The sequence below is a fragment of the Silene latifolia genome, chromosome 9 (genome assembly GCF_048544455.1).
Source record: "Silene latifolia isolate original U9 population chromosome 9, ASM4854445v1, whole genome shotgun sequence".
NCBI lineage: Eukaryota > Viridiplantae > Streptophyta > Magnoliopsida > Caryophyllales > Caryophyllaceae > Silene > Silene latifolia.
In genome coordinates, this window is record NC_133534.1 from 32611693 (window position 1) to 32629072 (window position 17380).

The 17380-nt window shown below is 42.9% G+C and overlaps 2 protein-coding genes and 1 long non-coding RNA gene across 3 annotated transcripts; 1 reads left to right on the top strand and 2 right to left on the bottom strand.

The window, feature by feature from the left end:
- Positions 1–10129: 10129 nt before the first annotated feature.
- On the bottom strand, positions 10130–12219 carry LOC141599497 (uncharacterized). The gene is made up of 2 exons (XM_074419525.1): positions 10735–12219; positions 10130–10439 (listed from the first exon to the last, which is right to left on the bottom strand). Exons 1-2 carry the CDS (start codon positions 11933–11935, stop codon positions 10405–10407), a joined length of 1236 nt encoding a protein of 411 aa, XP_074275626.1. The 5' UTR covers positions 11936–12219; the 3' UTR covers positions 10130–10404.
- Positions 12220–13187: 968 nt separating this feature from the next.
- LOC141599500 (uncharacterized) lies at positions 13188–15234 on the bottom strand. The gene is made up of 2 exons (XR_012523841.1): positions 14496–15234; positions 13188–14408 (listed from the first exon to the last, which is right to left on the bottom strand). It is a non-coding gene; the product is annotated as an uncharacterized LOC141599500 (long non-coding RNA).
- Positions 15235–15784: 550 nt separating this feature from the next.
- LOC141599499 (type III polyketide synthase B) lies at positions 15785–17230 on the top strand. The gene is made up of 2 exons (XM_074419526.1): positions 15785–15968; positions 16081–17230. The coding sequence occupies exons 1-2, from the start codon at positions 15785–15787 to the stop codon at positions 17070–17072; spliced, it is 1176 nt and encodes a 391-aa protein (XP_074275627.1). The 3' UTR covers positions 17073–17230.
- The last annotated feature ends 150 nt before the right edge of the window (positions 17231–17380 follow it).

Genomic DNA, 17380 nt, shown 5'->3' on the forward strand with positions numbered 1-17380 from the left:
CGCGACAGTCACGGCCAGCGAAGTTTATTCCCGCAAAAGCAATCAAAATGCCTTAGAAACGTTGACCACAGTTGAGATACGCACTCTAAACTGCCTCGGCCAAGCCGAGGCGGAAACAAAAAGAGACGCTCAATTAATAACGTAAGAAGACAACTCAGATGAAGACAAGCAAAGACCTCGGCCAAGCCAGAGGCAAAGTGAAAACGCTAAAATGATGGCCGAGACGCTCAACTATTGGCGCAAGAGTATGAAATAAAGCAAAGGCCTCGGCCAAGCCGAAGGCAAAAGAAATGAACTCTTATTAAAAATAATAACAGGTTACAAGTGAGGAGAATGCAGACGACGGCCGTCCCCGTAGGGGTAAGCCAAAACACAACCTACCAAAGTTGTACAAAATACAAGGAAAGAAAATCAAAAATTACAAATATGTCATTTGAAGCGCCAAAAGATGGCAGGGAGGAAGGGCTTAATAATTGGCTCCCGAACAGCTGAAACTATCCGAGACGCCGGGTGAGCCTGGTGACGACCGCCCGTCTCCCTATGCCTGTTCCGCTTACCATCGCGGCGGTAGCGCAGATCTTCTTCGGTGGGCAACCCAGCAGCTTTCTTAGCAGCCTCAGCTTCAGCAGCCTCAGCTGCCCTCATTTTCTCGGCTTCCTCCTTGGCCGCCTTAGCCTTCTCAGCAAGAGCTGCTTTCTCCGCGGCCGCCTCCTTCTCTATCCTCACCCTCACCGCCTCCTTGGCCTTCTCCGCCACGGCCTTCTCCTTAGCTTCGAGCTTGTCATCAAGCAGCTCGTCAAACTTGCCCCACGGAAAGGAACCATCAAGAGGGAAGAGCTCCCCAATCACTTCCCTGGCAGCTTCTTCGGCCAGATCCCGGAATTCGGCGCACATGTTAGGGAGCATGACGGTTTGGAGCATCTCAATGTCCTCCTCCTTTTGCCTGATGATGGCCTCTTTGCTCCGAATCACCTCCCCCTGGGCCTTAAACAGGTCCCTGGATTCATTCCTCTGCTGGAGATAGAGGTCGGCGTGCCTCTGAACAAGGTTACACTTCTCCAAAGAAGCCTTCGCAGCCTTCGGCCGCCGCGGCCTCGGCCTTGGCTCTCTCAAAGAAGGACCTCCTTTTCAGCGTCCTCCCTGAGTTTTCTCTCAGCCGAGAGCGCCTTCTCGGCATCTCCCCTAAGCTTCTGCTCATTGAGGAAATCCAGCTTCGCCGACACGGCCACCTGCTTGATGGCATTACGCTCAAAAACAGATTGAGCCACGGCCTTCTCCTGCTCTATGATACGAGCACCGGTCAGCTCGTTCCACCTCTCCAGCTCCTTGATCAGCTTCGTGCCTTCCACTATAAGCTGGGAGACGGAAGCCTTCTGGGATGAAGAGACAGTGGTGACATTTTGATCACCAGCCTGCAGCTGGGAGAGGGAAGCCTTCTGGGATGAAGCGACAATGGCGACGCTTTGATCACCAACCTGCAGCTGGGAGAGGGAAGCCTTCTGGGATGAAGAGTCAACGGTGACGTCAAGATCACCAGCCTGCACGGGGTTCTCCCCCACCTGCTGCCCAATGAGAGAGACGGCCGACAGCGGCTGATCTACAAAATTTAATGAAAGCATCAGTGTCAACACGCATTGACATACCAGAGAGCCTGTCATCAGGAGCACCTAGTGAACCGGCTAAATTTGAGCCACATGATAGATCCGTACCATGCTTGGCCTTCTTGGCCGGAGGACGCATTTCCTTGCCAGCGGTAGAAGCTGTCTCCTTCCTCTTACGGACAAGGGGAGATTCCTCCGCATCAGAGTCCCCCCCATCAGTAATATCAACGATCTCCACCGTCTCCTTCTTAGGGGGGAGGATGGGAGGTGGAACCGGTGTCGACGCTTTCGCCGCCAAAGACTTTGTTGTCCGCGTCCGGCGCGCTATGCTGCTAACAACCTTCGCCTGGGCCTCCTCCATGTTCAAACCCTTCAGCTGTTGTTCCATGAGATCATTCGGCGACGTCCTGCGGTCATGGGCTAGAGCCTTGGGATGCAAGTTAGCAACTGTTTTATCTTTGTGCAGCCCCATTCTCCGGAGGATATTCTCAGACAGGTCCGGTCCAAAGTGGTCTGCGAAAGAATCAAAGCAAGAGTTAAGTAGAATAAATAAATCGAAGTTCGAGAAACAGGAACATTGAGAACGGTGATGGGCCTCACACCGACCCCACTCACCCTGTGCTAGGGCCGGTATGAGGCCGACATGGCAAAGCGGCTCATCCTGAAGAATGATCTGCGTTGGGGGGATCCATCTTTTCGGCACCCCACTCTTGTCCACCTCAAAAAGTCTCATCGCCAGCTTCTCATCCTCCTTAAGAGGGACCTTGCTGGCATCCATTTTAAGCTTCTTCCGGGTGACCCATCTTTCATGCTCCGCCTTAGTCTCACACCGCAAATTAACTCGGTGCTGGAAGGAGCGGGGCAGCGGATAGTCATCCGGCACCTTAACGTACACCCACCGATCTTGCCAGTCCTTGCAAGAAGAAAGTTTGTCAACAGAGACATAACCCTGCTCCATTTGCACACTGTACCATCCGACGCGGCCAGAGATTGATGGTTTGAGATGATGAAGCCGGCGGAATAAATTCACCGTTGGGGCCTCTCCCTTGAAGAGACAAAGCCAGACAAAACCGATTATGGTCCTCATAGCCAACGGGTGCAGTTGGGCAACGGCAACGTTCATGGCTCTAATGATGGCCATAACGTACTCATTCAGCGGAAATCGGAGCTCGTACTCCAAATGCCGCATGTATACGCCGGTGTAGCCCGGTGGAGGGCAACAGACGGCCTGACCATGATCAGGGATAACAATTTTGTATCCCCTACCAAAGAAAAAATGACCCTCGAAAAGTTTCTCGCCGGAACAACTGGCGAGCTTATGGGTCCAAGCACGGTCAAGACGGACCTTACAGGCGTCGCCGTGATCCATAACGTACTGCCTCCCCTCATTAGGACGAGACCTTTCCGCATCATCACCAAAATCATCACCAAAATCACCGACATCATCATCATCCTCCCATTCCTCCAGAATTTGAGGATCAACTTCAGGAGAAGGAAACCTAGGGCCCCCCGACGCAGGTTTACTAGGTCCAGCATCAGCAGAAGACATGTTCACAACAATTACTAACAGAATAAAAGAAAATTTGTTTGTTTACCTTAAAGAAAAACACTCGCCGGATCAAAGACTCTGAAGATTAGAAGAAAAGAAAGCCCTTGAAAGTTTAGAGAGATGAAGATTTTGGAGAAAAATTTGAGAATATGAAATTGGTGGCCAAAATCACGGAAAAACTGCCCTATTTATAGGGAAAAGCCCATGGAGAAGGACCAATCAGGGCACAGCCCATGAAGCGTCAGCCAATCAGCAAACGGACACGTGTAGGACATGCAACCACGGAATGTCAATCGTTGCAACAGTTGAACGTCAATCAATGCAACAGTGACCAAGCGTCTTCAACACGCCCATTCACATCTCTTCGCCTATTCATCTTCCTCAACAAATTCCTAGGTATCTGCTCTCCGCCGGCCACATGATCAACCAAGCTAGGAAGCACCGGCCAGGGGCAATCAAAAACAACCGGCACTCTCAACCCTGGTCTCGGCCAGCGTCACTTTCTTTTCCACATCGGATGCCCTTTACACATCCATGTGGAGGGGGGATATGGTACGGCCTAATAAGAACCAGGCCGAGGTAGAAGAAGCCGATACAGAAAAATTTTCAGAAATTACTTGCGCAGAATATACGCTCGACATACATCGGAGCCCATACCACGGCATAGGCTACGCTGGGGGCAAATTGATAGGGCATATTCTGCACCGCTGACCAAGTCAACATATTGAGCAAGGTCAGAGATATCCACAGCAAAGTCAACAACTCAGACAGTATAGCCGATGCAGCCCATCGGCCTGTCACCTGGGTCTCGGCATGGCAACCAGCTAGCCGGAGCACATATCCGCGTACTCATATCCAAGACCCCTCGGCCGGCCTGCCATAGGTCCATCGGCCGAGGGTAGAACGGTCTTTCCACCTGCTAGCCACTTGGCCACTACGTGACAAAAGGTGAAAGTCTATAAATACTCCTCAACCTTCATTGAGGAAAGGATCCACAATTAAACCTAATAACCACTATTCATCTGGTAATATCTTCCTTATCTCTCTACAATATACTCTTAGCCAAGTAACAACAACTTACCTCTCTAAGTTAACTGACTTGAGCGTCGGAGTGAGTACGCTCGGCCAAAGCCGAGCCCTCAGTTTGTTCATTGTTTCAGGAGACCGCAAGGAGGATTCAAGCAAAGACATCATTCTACGAGCCACGAGTGGTAACAAATATCTGCTCTGGAATTACACCCGGAACAAATCATCCGCTAATGATTGTACAAAACCATATTTTATCAAAGAATCAGTCAATTTTGCAAACCAATTCAGCGAGGCTTGCTTCAAACCATATAGCGATTTCAACAGGCGACATACCTTAGTCGGTATGTGCTCTCCATAACCCGGTGGCATACGCATGTATACTTCTTCACTCAAATCGTCGTGGGGAAAAGCATTGTTTACATGCATCTAATTGGGCTATTGGCCACCCTTTTGCAACTGCCGTGGCTAAGAGGCATCTGACACTCGTCATTTTCGCCACTGGAGCAAACATCTCATGATAATTGTCACCTTCAACTTGTGTATAACCTTGTGCCACGAACCTTGTTTTATATCTTTCGATTGATCCATCGGTTTTATACTTCACCTTATAAACTCATTTATATCTAATGGATCGTTTCCCGTCGGTAAATCTACCACTTTCCAGGTTCCATTCATTTCAAGTGCATTGATTTCCTTGGCCATGGCTAGTCTCCATTCGGACTTCTTTGCTACTTCAAAATAGTTATGCGGTTCTTGAACCGCATCAATAATTGCTAAGAAATTCTTGCGATACTCAAAAAAGCAATTGTAGTGACATAATTACCTACGAGTACCTTTTTTTTTAATGACAAAAGGAGTACCTTATTATCCATTAAATTATCTCGGATAACATTTTAATCGGGTTTCAAGTAGATCTGACAAAGCTGGCCTGACTCGAAACCCGAAAACGACTTGAAACTCGATCTGACCCGATCCAAAATGACTTTAAGTGACCCGAAACAGCAAATGCTATATTATACACATCAAAATAAAGTTTCATTAGTTACAACTGTCACTAATAAATAGTTAAATTTACAAAATAATAGTTCCTAATCAAAATAGTACTTCCCTCGTCCCGGTCATTTGTTGTCCTTTGGTTTTGGCACAAAGACCAAAGAAAGAGAAATGGACCAATTACTAAATGGACAACTGGAACAAATTGAGTGTGAATGATCAAATTGCTCATCAAGTTCATTCTTAAAATAGAAAGGACAACAACTCACTGAGACACCCAAATATGGAATAGGACAACAAATGACCGCGACAGAGGGAGTACTAACTAAAGTATTTTAGTCATTACCCGAAAGCGACCCGACCCAAAATGACTCATACCCGAAATCGACCCGACCCAAATGACTCATACCCGAAAGTAACCCGACCTGAAGTGACTCGACAATAGATCACCTGAAATAATACGACCCAACCCGACCCCATCCGAAATGAATAAAAGACCCGAAATAACCCGATCCAAACTTATACTCCGTAAGACTCATACCCGACCCAAATACCCAATTAACCCACTTACCACCTCTACTTTCAAGCCTCCGACAAGAGGAGAAAGATAAAGACGTAAAAACTGAAACAAACGTAAAAACATCACAAATTCTTGTTTGTGACGGTACATATCCGTCACTCTTGAGTGACGGATACCATTTTACCTCACAAAGTACCCACTTTTTCTCTCTCTGCAACACTATTTATGTGGTCCCCTTTCTCCACTAACCCATTTTGTTACCATTTTAACTCACAAAATATCCGCCACAAATGGTAACCCGTCACAAGGGAGACCAATTGTAAAAACATTCCCCAATCGTGGGCTAAGTCTCAGAGGATCCGAATCCCTACAAACATGATCCGAAATCGAAACAACAGACACGCGACATACACGCATTGGTCCTGCAAATGGAGAAGATAGAAACAAAAGGAGCAATATCATTCAACATCAATGGAGCCTCAACTTGACGCGGAAGCCATTGCCACTACACCTTCCCAACATGCTCATTCTAAACCTATTTCCACCATTCTCATCTTTATCGGTATCTTTCTGTCTCTTAATTCACAGTTTATTTCGATAAATATTTTTCCCGATTTGTAAATATCGTCGACGTTTTTAATCCAAAAGACGATAATGCCTTTTGCATAATTACACTATTTTCTCTCTCTAAACAATTTTCTCTCAAATTCTACTAAAAACCAGCTACATTTCGATCTCTCATTGCATTAAACCAATTAAAAGATGTTAAAAATTAACGCACATCGACTAGAAAACTTAAATAAATTTTAAAAATCGGCAAATAAACGTATTAAACGCGGTTTTTTTTTTTAAAAAAAATGAACTAGTTCATGGACTAAATGTTGAGATTCAACAATCGACCATGGACCAAACGTTGAAAACCAACGTTTGGACCACGGCCAACATTAGATCTCAAAGTTTGGTCCATGCCTCCATGGTTCAACCTTGGGGGTACAAATTTCAGATTTGCGCAGAAAAATTGCAATGTTTGTTATTACTAAGTCAATGCGTGACGTAAATCAATTATCGAATAGATTTAGCGGTGCGGGAAAAAAAAATTAACCAAATAATAAAGCGATTAAGTTGTTTAAGTACCGGTGATTCAAGATCCGTCGTGTTGTTAATTGTTGTTGTTGTTTTTTTTTTTAATTTAGTTGAAGTTGAGAGGAAATTTTTTAGAGAGAGAAAGTGTTGGATGAGTGGAAGGGCACTTATCGTCTTTTTTTTAAAAAAACGTCGTCGATATAAATAAGTCCGCATTTTTTTTCGAATTTTTTTCAAAAATTGGGATTAAATCCAAAGTATTTAATAAAATAGGGCTAGTTTGAAAGTATTTACCAATAATAGGTCCATGTCACCATTTCAACCATTTTTTTATTTTTTCCAGAAAATATTTTCCATTATACCCAGAATACCTTCATTTTTATTTCTCCCATTGACGATCTTTCATTCATCTGCTACCCTCTTCCTTTGTTATAATCGTATGATTGAAGAGATGGAAAATATATTGTATTATTCTTGTTCTTATCATATATTACAACTACACTATATATAATACAATGCAAAGCGATATATACGGAAGTAGATAATTACAACAGCTATATTTACGTTATTATAGGCAATGATAATATTTTGCCTTATAATAGCAAAGTAGCCGTTGTAGGCTTGATTGAGGAAGGCTCCTCGTAATACCCCCCCTCAAGTTGGCGCGGTGGATGAGGAGACGCCTAACTTGGAGAGCAAATCCTCGAATGGTATACGTCCAAGTGCTTTTGTGAATATGTCCGCAAGTTGGACCTTTGTATAAACGTAGCTTGGACGAATAGTCCCGTTGAGTATTTCATCCCGGACGAAGTGACAGTCTATTTCAATGTGTTTAGTTCGTTCGTGGAAAACGGGGTTTCGAGCAATATGTAGTGCGGATTGATTGTCGCAAAATAATTCAATGGGCTTGTCATGTTTGATGTTAAGAGACTTGAGAAGACCCTTTAACCATTTAAGCTCACAAACTGCGTAGGCCATAGCTCGATATTCGGATTCGGCGGACGACTTGGAGACCGTAGATTGTTTCTTAGTTTTCCATGAAATTGGGGACCCACCTAGGAACACGAGGTATGCGGATAACGAGCGTCGAGTGAGTGGGCAGCCATCATAATCGGCGTCGCAATAAGTACGTAATGATAATGTAGAGTCGCGTCGGAATAATAAGCCTTGGCCAGGACGGCCCTTAATATATCGAATGACTTGTAAAGCGGCGTGCCAATGATCGAGTTTCGGAGCATGTAAAAATTGTGCTAGTATATGGACGGAGTAGAGAAGCTCGGGTCGAGTAATAGTAAGGTAGACGAGGCGGCCAACCAACCGTCTGTAGGGGTGGGGTCCTTTATGGTGGAGGAGGTCGACGGGCTTAGTGTGTGGTTCGGGTCCATGGGAACCGCGCGGGTTTGCGGCCAAGCAACCGGCTTCTTTCGAGTATGTCGAGCGCATATTTTCGTTGAGAAATGAATAACCCGGTTTTATTTTGAGCAATCTCGAGGCCCAAAAAATATTTAAGTCGGCCCAAGTCCTTCATGTGAAAACACTCACTCAAGTAATTTTTGAATTTGGAAATGTCGGAGGAGTTAGTCCCACAGATAACGAGGTCGTCAACATACACTAGAACGTGCATCTCAGTGGTGGGTTTGATAAGGGAAAACAATGAGTGATCGTATGGACATTGGGTAAACCCGTAAGATTTTAAAGCAGAGGCGAGTTTAGCATACCAACATCGCGGAGCTTGACGGAGGCCATATAGAGATTTTCGAAGTCGGCAAACTTTGTTATTGGCCGTGGAGGAGAACCCTGGAGGGGGTTTCATGTAAACTTCTTCGGTAAGGTCTCCATGGAGGAACGCGTTGTGGACGTCCATCTGATGAAGTTCCCAATTTTTAATCGCGGCAATAGCTAGAATTGTTCGAAGGGTGACCATTTTAACAGTTGGGGCAAATGTTTCGTTGTAGTCGATGCCCTCAACTTGTCTATTACCCATGACCACGAGCCGAGCTTTATATCGTTCGATGGAACCATCAGCATTATATTTTATTTTATAGACCCATTTCGAACCGATTGCTTTCTTATTGGGTGGGAGATCTTCAAGAGTCCATGTTTGGTTACGTTCAAGAGCATCGATCTCGTGTTTCATAGCTTCTTGCCATTCTTTTACCTGCATTGCGTCACGAAAATTGCTTGGCTCGTGATTTTTAGTCACGGCCGCTAAAAAACATTTGTGAGTATCGGAGAATTTGTCATAATTAATGAAATGAGATAGGGGATATCTTGTACCTGAAGATGGTGTCGATGCGATGGTGGCATGGGTCGAGGGATGACGTGGGGGTTGGACAAAGCCAGCAAGGCGGGAGCTCGGGATTTTAAGTCGATGGCCTTTGCCCATAGTGTCGGGGTCGATTGGAGTGGGATCAGGTGGTGGGTTAGAGGCAGCCGTGGTAGACGGTGGGGACTCCGTGGAGGGTGGAGAGATGTCGTGAGTGGTGGAAACAGAAGGGGTTGTAGTTGGATTGGTAATTGGTGGTTGCTGGTTTGATTGGGGGTTAGGAGGTGGAGTGTCGAGGGTTGTAGATGGGTCGGTGGTTGCGGGTTCGGGATTAGGGGGTGCTAGGGAGAGGGGGTCGAAAGGGATAGCGACATCATCAAGTGATGAGGAGTCGGAATTTGGTTCGTTAATGTGTAGGGCTTGATATGGGAATTCGTTTTCGACAAAGACAACATCTCGGGAGGAAAAGAAAGTGCCAGTGTCTAGATCGTAGACACGCCACCCCTTTTTGCCAAAGGGATAACCTACAAATAGGCATTTCTTGCTGCGAGGAGCAAATTTATCGTGGGAACGGTTTATGTTACGAGCATAGCAAAGGCATCCAAAAGTTCGAAAATGGTCTATAGGAGGTGGTTTTTGAAAAACAAGTTCGTATGGAGTTTTGCCTTTTAGTAAAACGGATGGTGTTCGATTGATAAGGTATACGGCGGTTAGAATGCACTCCCCCCAAAAGAAAATAGGTAAGCTAGCTTGAAATAGAAGAGCACGAGCAACATTCAAAATATGACGATGTTTTCGTTCGACTCGCCCATTTTGTTGAGGGGTGTCAACTTGAGAGGTTTGAAAAACAATACCATTTTCTTGGAAAAAATCATTTAAATATGTGAATTCTGAACCATTATCACTACGCAAAATTTTAATTTTCTTGTTGAACTGACGTTCAACCATAGCGAAGAAATTAAGCAAAAATTTTCGTGTGTCACTTTTCCGTCGAAGTAAATAAACCCAGGTGGACCGGGAAAAATCGTCAACTATAGTTAAAAAATATTGTGATCCACACGAGGCATTAGCCGAGTATGGACCCCATAAATCGCAATGTATTAAATCAAATAAATTGTCCGCAATACTAGAACTTAAAGGAAATTGTTCACGAGTTTGTTTGGCACGAAGGCAAACATCACAATGAGAATTTAAAGAATGAGTTTTAGGAACATTATTCAAACTGGGAATAAAACGCAAAATAGAAGTAGAGGGGTGCCCCAACCTCCGATGCCAAATCTCGTGGGTATTCGTTATTCCGACTGAGTATGCCCGCGGTATATTTTGTCGAACCCCGGTCAAAAAATAGAGCCCATCGACCTGCTCACCCGCACCAATCACCATCTTCGAGGAACGGTCCTGTATAAGACATAATTTGTGAGAAAATTGGATGGTGAGAGAGTGGTCACGTAATGTGAGCTAGAAACAGATATTAAATTACAATTAAGATTTTCCGCAAAATAAACATTACGAAGAATTAATTGAGGAGAAAAATGAATGTCACCCATATGTGTGGCAATTGTCATATCGCCATTGGGTAACCCGACTGATAACTTATTAATAGTATGTAAATTACGAAATAAAACCCGGCACCCCGACATATGGTGAGATGCCCCGGTATCTATAATCCAAGAGGAAGTAGAAGAGATATTACCATTTAATTGTTCCAGGGACTGATTTTTTCGAGCATGCCACATCTGAGTAATTTCATCTAGCTCGGTGGGGTTTAGGCTATTGAAGTCGATTTTGTCAAGAACAGCCGCCGAGGAAGATGCTTGGTCCACGACTCTGCCCGACACCATATGAGCCCGTGGTGTAGAGGCAGTCGTAGATTTTTTTAGTTGAGCCCATTTGGCTCGACCTTGAACGTCGGGAATCACAGTCCGACTTAAATCATGTTCATTAATAGTTATTCGATCCCGAGGACGATCGCCCCACCATTCGGGGAACTTTCCAGTGACACGAAAACAAACTGGATAAAGGTGACCATAACGGAGACAAGCAATACAATATGGTCTATTCGGGTCGTCTGTTTCGTGTTTCATAGGACGGGCATCGCGTCCCGACGTGAGAGGACGAGATGAATTAGGTAGACGAGCCGCAAACGCCATAGGGTCAGGTCTGGGTTCTGTTTTAGCAACATTCAGAGCACGCATACTCTCTTCCTGGAGGAGTCTATTATAAATAAAATTAAGAGGAGGAAGAGGATTGATACCGAGTAATTGAGACCGAGCACTATCGAACCGATCGTCTAATCCCATAAGAAATTCTCGTACCTTTCGGCGTTCACGACGAGCATCCAGAATCGTTACCCATGTACAGGTACACGGATTGCAGGGGCACGAATCAACTGGGTCAGCCTCAACAATCTCATCCCAAATAGTGATGAGACGACCGTAATATGCCATAATCGATTCCGTCGGCCCTTGACGACATGCCATAAGATCCGCCTGCAAACGGTATATACGAGCATCGTTGTGTTGAGAAAATCGAGAACGGATATCGAGCCATACCTGTCGTGCTTCGGGCCGTTTGGAAATCGACTTTTTGAGAGTTGGGTGGATAGTGAGACGAATCCAGGCTATCACGAGGGCGTTTTGTGACTGCCAGGACTGAAAATTAGCATCAGTAGCATCAGGTTTCGGGATGGTGCCGTCGATGTATCCGCTCTTACCCTTGGCTAATAGGGCAAGGAGAAAATCTTGGGCCCATTCATCGTAGTTATTGCCATTGAATTCGGTTTGGGTGATTTTAATGCCAGGATTTTCGATATGATGGTAAGAATAAATTGGTTGTCGAGTGGGATCGACTAAGGAATTGTTGTTGTTTGGATTGTCGGAGTCGGAATTTGTCATAGTGTGGCTGTCGAAGATTTTAATCGTATTGTTGATGAAGAGAAAACCTAAACTGATACCATGTTATAATCGTATGATTGAAGAGATGGAAAATATATTGTATTATTCTTGTTCTTATCATATATTACAACTACACTATATATAATACAATGCAAAGCGATATATACGGAAGTAGATAATTACAACAGCTATATTTACGTTATTATAGGCAATGATAATATTTTGCCTTATAATAGCAAAGTAGCCGTTGTAGGCTTGATTGAGGAAGGCTCCTCGTAATATCCTTCTCCATTAAAGTACAAAATTCTAAATTACACAAGAACCCATCAAAGAATCCCTCAAAAAGTTGACATAAATTCAAATAGAAAGTTAATGAACGAGTCATTGCATTGTAAAAAAAAAATAGATTACAAAGTAACTGCTTTAATCTGCGAAATTAGTTTCGGTATTGTTCTTGGACTCGCTTCATCGGTAATTGCTTAATCAAGACGGATTAGTAATTGCCTTATGACCTCCATTAATGAAGCTTAACAAAACTTGTGAACTTGAAATAAGCGATTATAGGCAGTAGTTTTGCTGTTTTGAAAATTTCCAGCATTATTGAATGAGGAAGTTATGAAACAATTGCTTATAGTTGATGCAGTTTTCAAATAATACAGTTGTCGTATTGTCTTCTCCGATTCGGATGCAATTTAATAGCTGGAACTGCTGGGTGTATGAGCTGAAAAGAATTGTTTATGCTGCTGTTTTAATTAGTTTGAGTGCAGCTGCTGCATTCTGGTTTTTCTCCTTGATTACTGATTTAATGATATCTCTGTTTTTTGGAAGTAGATGTGGCCATGTCAGTATGTACTGTTGGTTGTTTACCGGAGACAGTTTAGGTTTCTATACTTCTTTTTTGCTGATTTAGAGTTCCCAGTTTCCAGTTATTCTGAAGTGGCTTTATGAAATGTTTATGGTGTATTTTAGTTTACTTTTAGAATATGGGTTTGTTGTTGGTGGTGTTCATTTTTTGAGACCGAATATTTGCAGGTAACCAAAAGGTGTTCCTTGGGTGCGATATAATCGCGTGTACAAGAATATGCAGATAAACATTGTACAACCTGGGAAAGATCCAGCATTAGGTAAGCATATTTTTATGATCAAGCTATATTGTTTATTCTCATGAAAAATCATTCATCAGACTATCATAGTTTTTGAGAACCAAAGACCTATTCTTCCTGACATTGATTCAATACCCTGCGTCTTTTCGAACTAAAGGCTGGAGCTTTTGAGGCTCTTGGATGATTATGTATATGAAACAGAATATAAATTAGTAGTTCTCCTAAAGCCTAACATGTTTGATGACATCGCTAAGCAGACTAATGTTAATTCTATGATAGAAGACTACCCATTCCTGTGAGTATCTAAGCTTCTCCTTGTGAAAGTCTTGTTAGTCTTTCAAGATTCCTCTTCCTTCTGCACTGGATGACTTCTTTCAATGTGTCATGCATTGTTGTACGCCAAATACTGTTGCTGATGCTAATGATAATATTAAACGTGGTGGCGCTATGGTAGCATCTATTTCCCTGGGTGTTTTCTTGAAACTTGCAATGACTCAAACAATTACAATGAAATGGCTATATGTGGAAGCCTTGCCATTATTAGATTCTTAGGCTTTCTTATATCATAATTCTTAACTTTCTCATGACTGACTGTTTATACTGCGAGTAACTACGTACTTACGAACCTTTTTTGTCGTTCAAACTGCCAGTTTATATTCTGTTCTTGTTGTCGGATTTGCTCCATGGTATGTCATGTACGAATGTAGGATACTTTCAGTTGGGTGTCCGTTTGAACTCAGAATAACTTGGTTATGGTCTAAATGCTGGTTTTGGCTGGGAAGTTGATTCCGTTGGCAAGTCATGCTTCGTCTATGCATTTCCGACTTTTGCAAGATTTCCTCATGTTTTATTTTTGAATTTGCGTGGTCTGTCTTGTTCAGGTTTTTGATTTATATGGGGTTGGACTACGACAGGCATGCTTTACATCCAACATGGTGCACGCGTTAAGTTTGAAGGTAATGGTGACTGCAACAAATCCTGCAAAATTTGATCACTGCAGACGGGTAAAAAAAGATTAGTTGATTAAATTAGATTTGAATTTCAATCTCCACTTTTCTAAGTGGGCAGCTCGAGAAGTTAATATTAAAGCCGTAGAAAAATTTTGCTTAGTTTTTTTTTGTTACATAACATGTATTCACAATCTTCTGACAGTAATTGTCAAGGATCAGATGCTTATCATTGCTGCAGACCATTCTACTCTTATAGCAGTTTGCGCATGTAATGACGCCGACAATTTTTTTCTTAATACTAAACTTTTTCCTGATATCTTAGACAAGGAAATTGTCAACTGGTGATTCTTTGGACATGTCCCCACACGATGAAGCGTCTATCAGTGCAAATGAGGCTACTGTCAAAGATATGGAGGTAACCTGTTTCAGAGAACCTTGATTAATTAGTTCTTGATTGGCGAGCTCTTTATACACAAACTTCTTATTTATATCTTTATTTTAATTTACCGTGTACTTGATTGCCGCTGTTGCTTATGTTGCTGAAAGTCCCGGTTATTTTTCTAAAGGCTGTGACCGATATTATTGATGGCGATAGGCCCTCTGCAGAGGAGTTCATGCAAAATTTGACTGACGTTACAGCTTCTTTGGACTTGACTGTTGCTAAAGTTATCGATTTTGTCGATGGGAAATGCATCGCTGAACTCTGAAGTTTCCCTTGGCTACCATTCCTTACAATTCTTTCAGGCACACAAAGGGTGTGTTTGGATAGCGAAAGTGGAGGGAAAGAGAGGGGAGGGGGAAGGAGGGAAGAGAAAGGGAGGGAAAGGAAGGGGAGGGTAAATGGGGTGTGGGTGTTTGGATACAAGTTCCTTTCAAATCTTGCCTATTGTGGAGAGATTTTGATTTGCCTTGGAGGAGGGAAAATGGATCCCTCCAAATCTCTCCCCCTCCATTTCCTTCCACTCTAATTTTCTATCCAAACAAAGGATTTTAAATCCCCTACTCTCTCTCCCTTTCTTTTCCCTCCAAATCCTCCAATCCAAACACACTGTATAACACTTACCTCATAGCATAAATTCTGGTGGTCCAATTAAGAAGTTGCAGAATGCAAACTGGGTGTTCATCCTCAATTTTGCCCTACTTAACTATAGTAAATAAGTAATATGATAAATGGAATCGTTTTTTTTTTTTGTCATGTTCCTTTGCCAAACTTCAAATTTCTTCTAGTTGTGTTCATTGCAGTATTGAACTTCTAATGGAAAATGCCTCTTTTAAGCTAGTATCCTGATAAAAAGAAAATGCTCCTGGCAGCGTTAATTGTTGACGGGATTTTGTACTTGGGTTATAGGTTCGATCCTGAAGGGCGTTACCGGCCAATCCCATATTTTAGAATGCATTTTCTTCGAGTCATATGATTGATGCCTCTTCAATTTTACTGGTATAACCGAGTACTTCTGACATAAATTGTTCCAAAATGATTTTGGAGGCGATTTTTAGTTGGAAATTAGCTCGATTACTGGTGACGCGAACAAATTAGATTACTGAATGAAAGATTATTAGTAGAGCAAAAGGTATGCTTCTTAACTACTCTCCATTTGATTATACATTCTTTACAAGAATGAGCACCTAAATATACCTCTACCATTTCCCCCCACAATAAATGCTTTTCAAGAATGTTATTTAATTTCTCTACTCTCTTTAATGGACATTATGCAATAGGATATATACAGTTGAATTGTTTGCAGGGATCAACTATATCTGCAGTCTAATCTTTAGAAGATCAAAATTTCGATTAAATGGGGTTCGAAAACATCAAACTTAATGGCATGGGGAAGAAGCCAACTCCCGGAAAAGCAACTGTTCTATCTCTTGGTAAAGGTTTCCCTCATACACTTGTGATGCAGGAGTTTCTAGTTGATGGCTACTTCAAGAACACCAATTGCGACGATCCTGAGCTCAAGCAGAAGTTAACTCGGCTATGTACTTTCTCTACTCTTTTTCTTTCCTGATTTGCACCCATATGAGTATCTCAACATCATTTTCAGAATTATTGATACAGAATATTGTTTGACAATTTTGTGTAATTTTGTAGGTAAGACAACAACTGTGAAAACAAGATATGTGGTAATGTCGGACGAGATTCTAAAGAAATGTCCAGAGCTAGCAATGGCAGGCCAAGCCACAGTAAAACAAAGACTAGACATCTGCAACGACGCTGTAACGGAGATGGCAATTGACGCCTCAAAAGCCTGCATCTCAGATTGGGGCAGACCCATTTCAGACATAACCCACTTGGTTTATGTGTCCTCCAGTGAGGCTCGTTTACCCGGTGGTGATCTCTACCTTGCTAAAGGGCTTGGGCTGAGTCCCGAGACAAACCGAGTCATGCTTTACTTTTCTGGGTGCTCTGGTGGGGTGGCTGGCCTTAGAGTGGCCAAGGACATTGCAGAAAACAACCCTGGTAGCAGGGTGCTATTAGCCACTTCTGAAACAACCATAATTGGATTCAAGCCACCGAACCCTGACAGACCATATGATTTAGTTGGGGTGGCATTGTTTGGTGATGGGGCCGGGGCAATGATAATTGGGTCCGACCCGGACTCAACAGAAAACCCACTTTTCGAGCTGCACACTGCAATCCAGCATTTCCTGCCTGATACTGAGAAGATCATTGATGGTAGGCTAACTGAAGAAGGCATAAGCTTTACTTTAGATAGAGCCCTCCCTCAAATAATTGAGGACAATATAGAAGGGTTCTGTGATAAACTGATGAGTAGTGTCGGATTAACTAGTGAAGATTATAATGATATGTTTTGGGCAGTTCACCCTGGTGGACCTGCGATATTGAACAGGCTCGAAAAGAGGCTTGATTTGTCACCAGATAAGCTGAGTGCTAGCCGAAGGGCTCTGACGGATTACGGGAATGCTAGCAGCAATACAATTGTGTATGTGATGGAGTATATGATTGAAGAAGGGTTGAAAAAGAAGAATGGAGAAAAGAATGATAATGATTGGGGACTGATTTTGGCTTTTGGTCCTGGAATTACATTTGAGGGTATTCTTGCTAGGAATTTAACTGTCTGATAATAATATGTTGATTTTACCTGTTTTACAGCAGTTACATGTAAGCTACTGCTACATAAAAAGTTTCCTATCATAAAGTTACTGTGTACTGGTTATAATTATTCTCGAATCATAATGAAAATCTAAGAAGCTATTTGCTCCGTATATCGTATCAAAAATGGTGTATTGTACTTGAGTAACACACTTTTCACTTAGTTATGAAATTATAAAACCATTATCTAGTCTTTAAAGCCAAGTCTTAGTTTTTCTCACATAATCTGAGAAGACGACTGCCTGCACCGCTTATACTGCAACATGATAGTAATTAG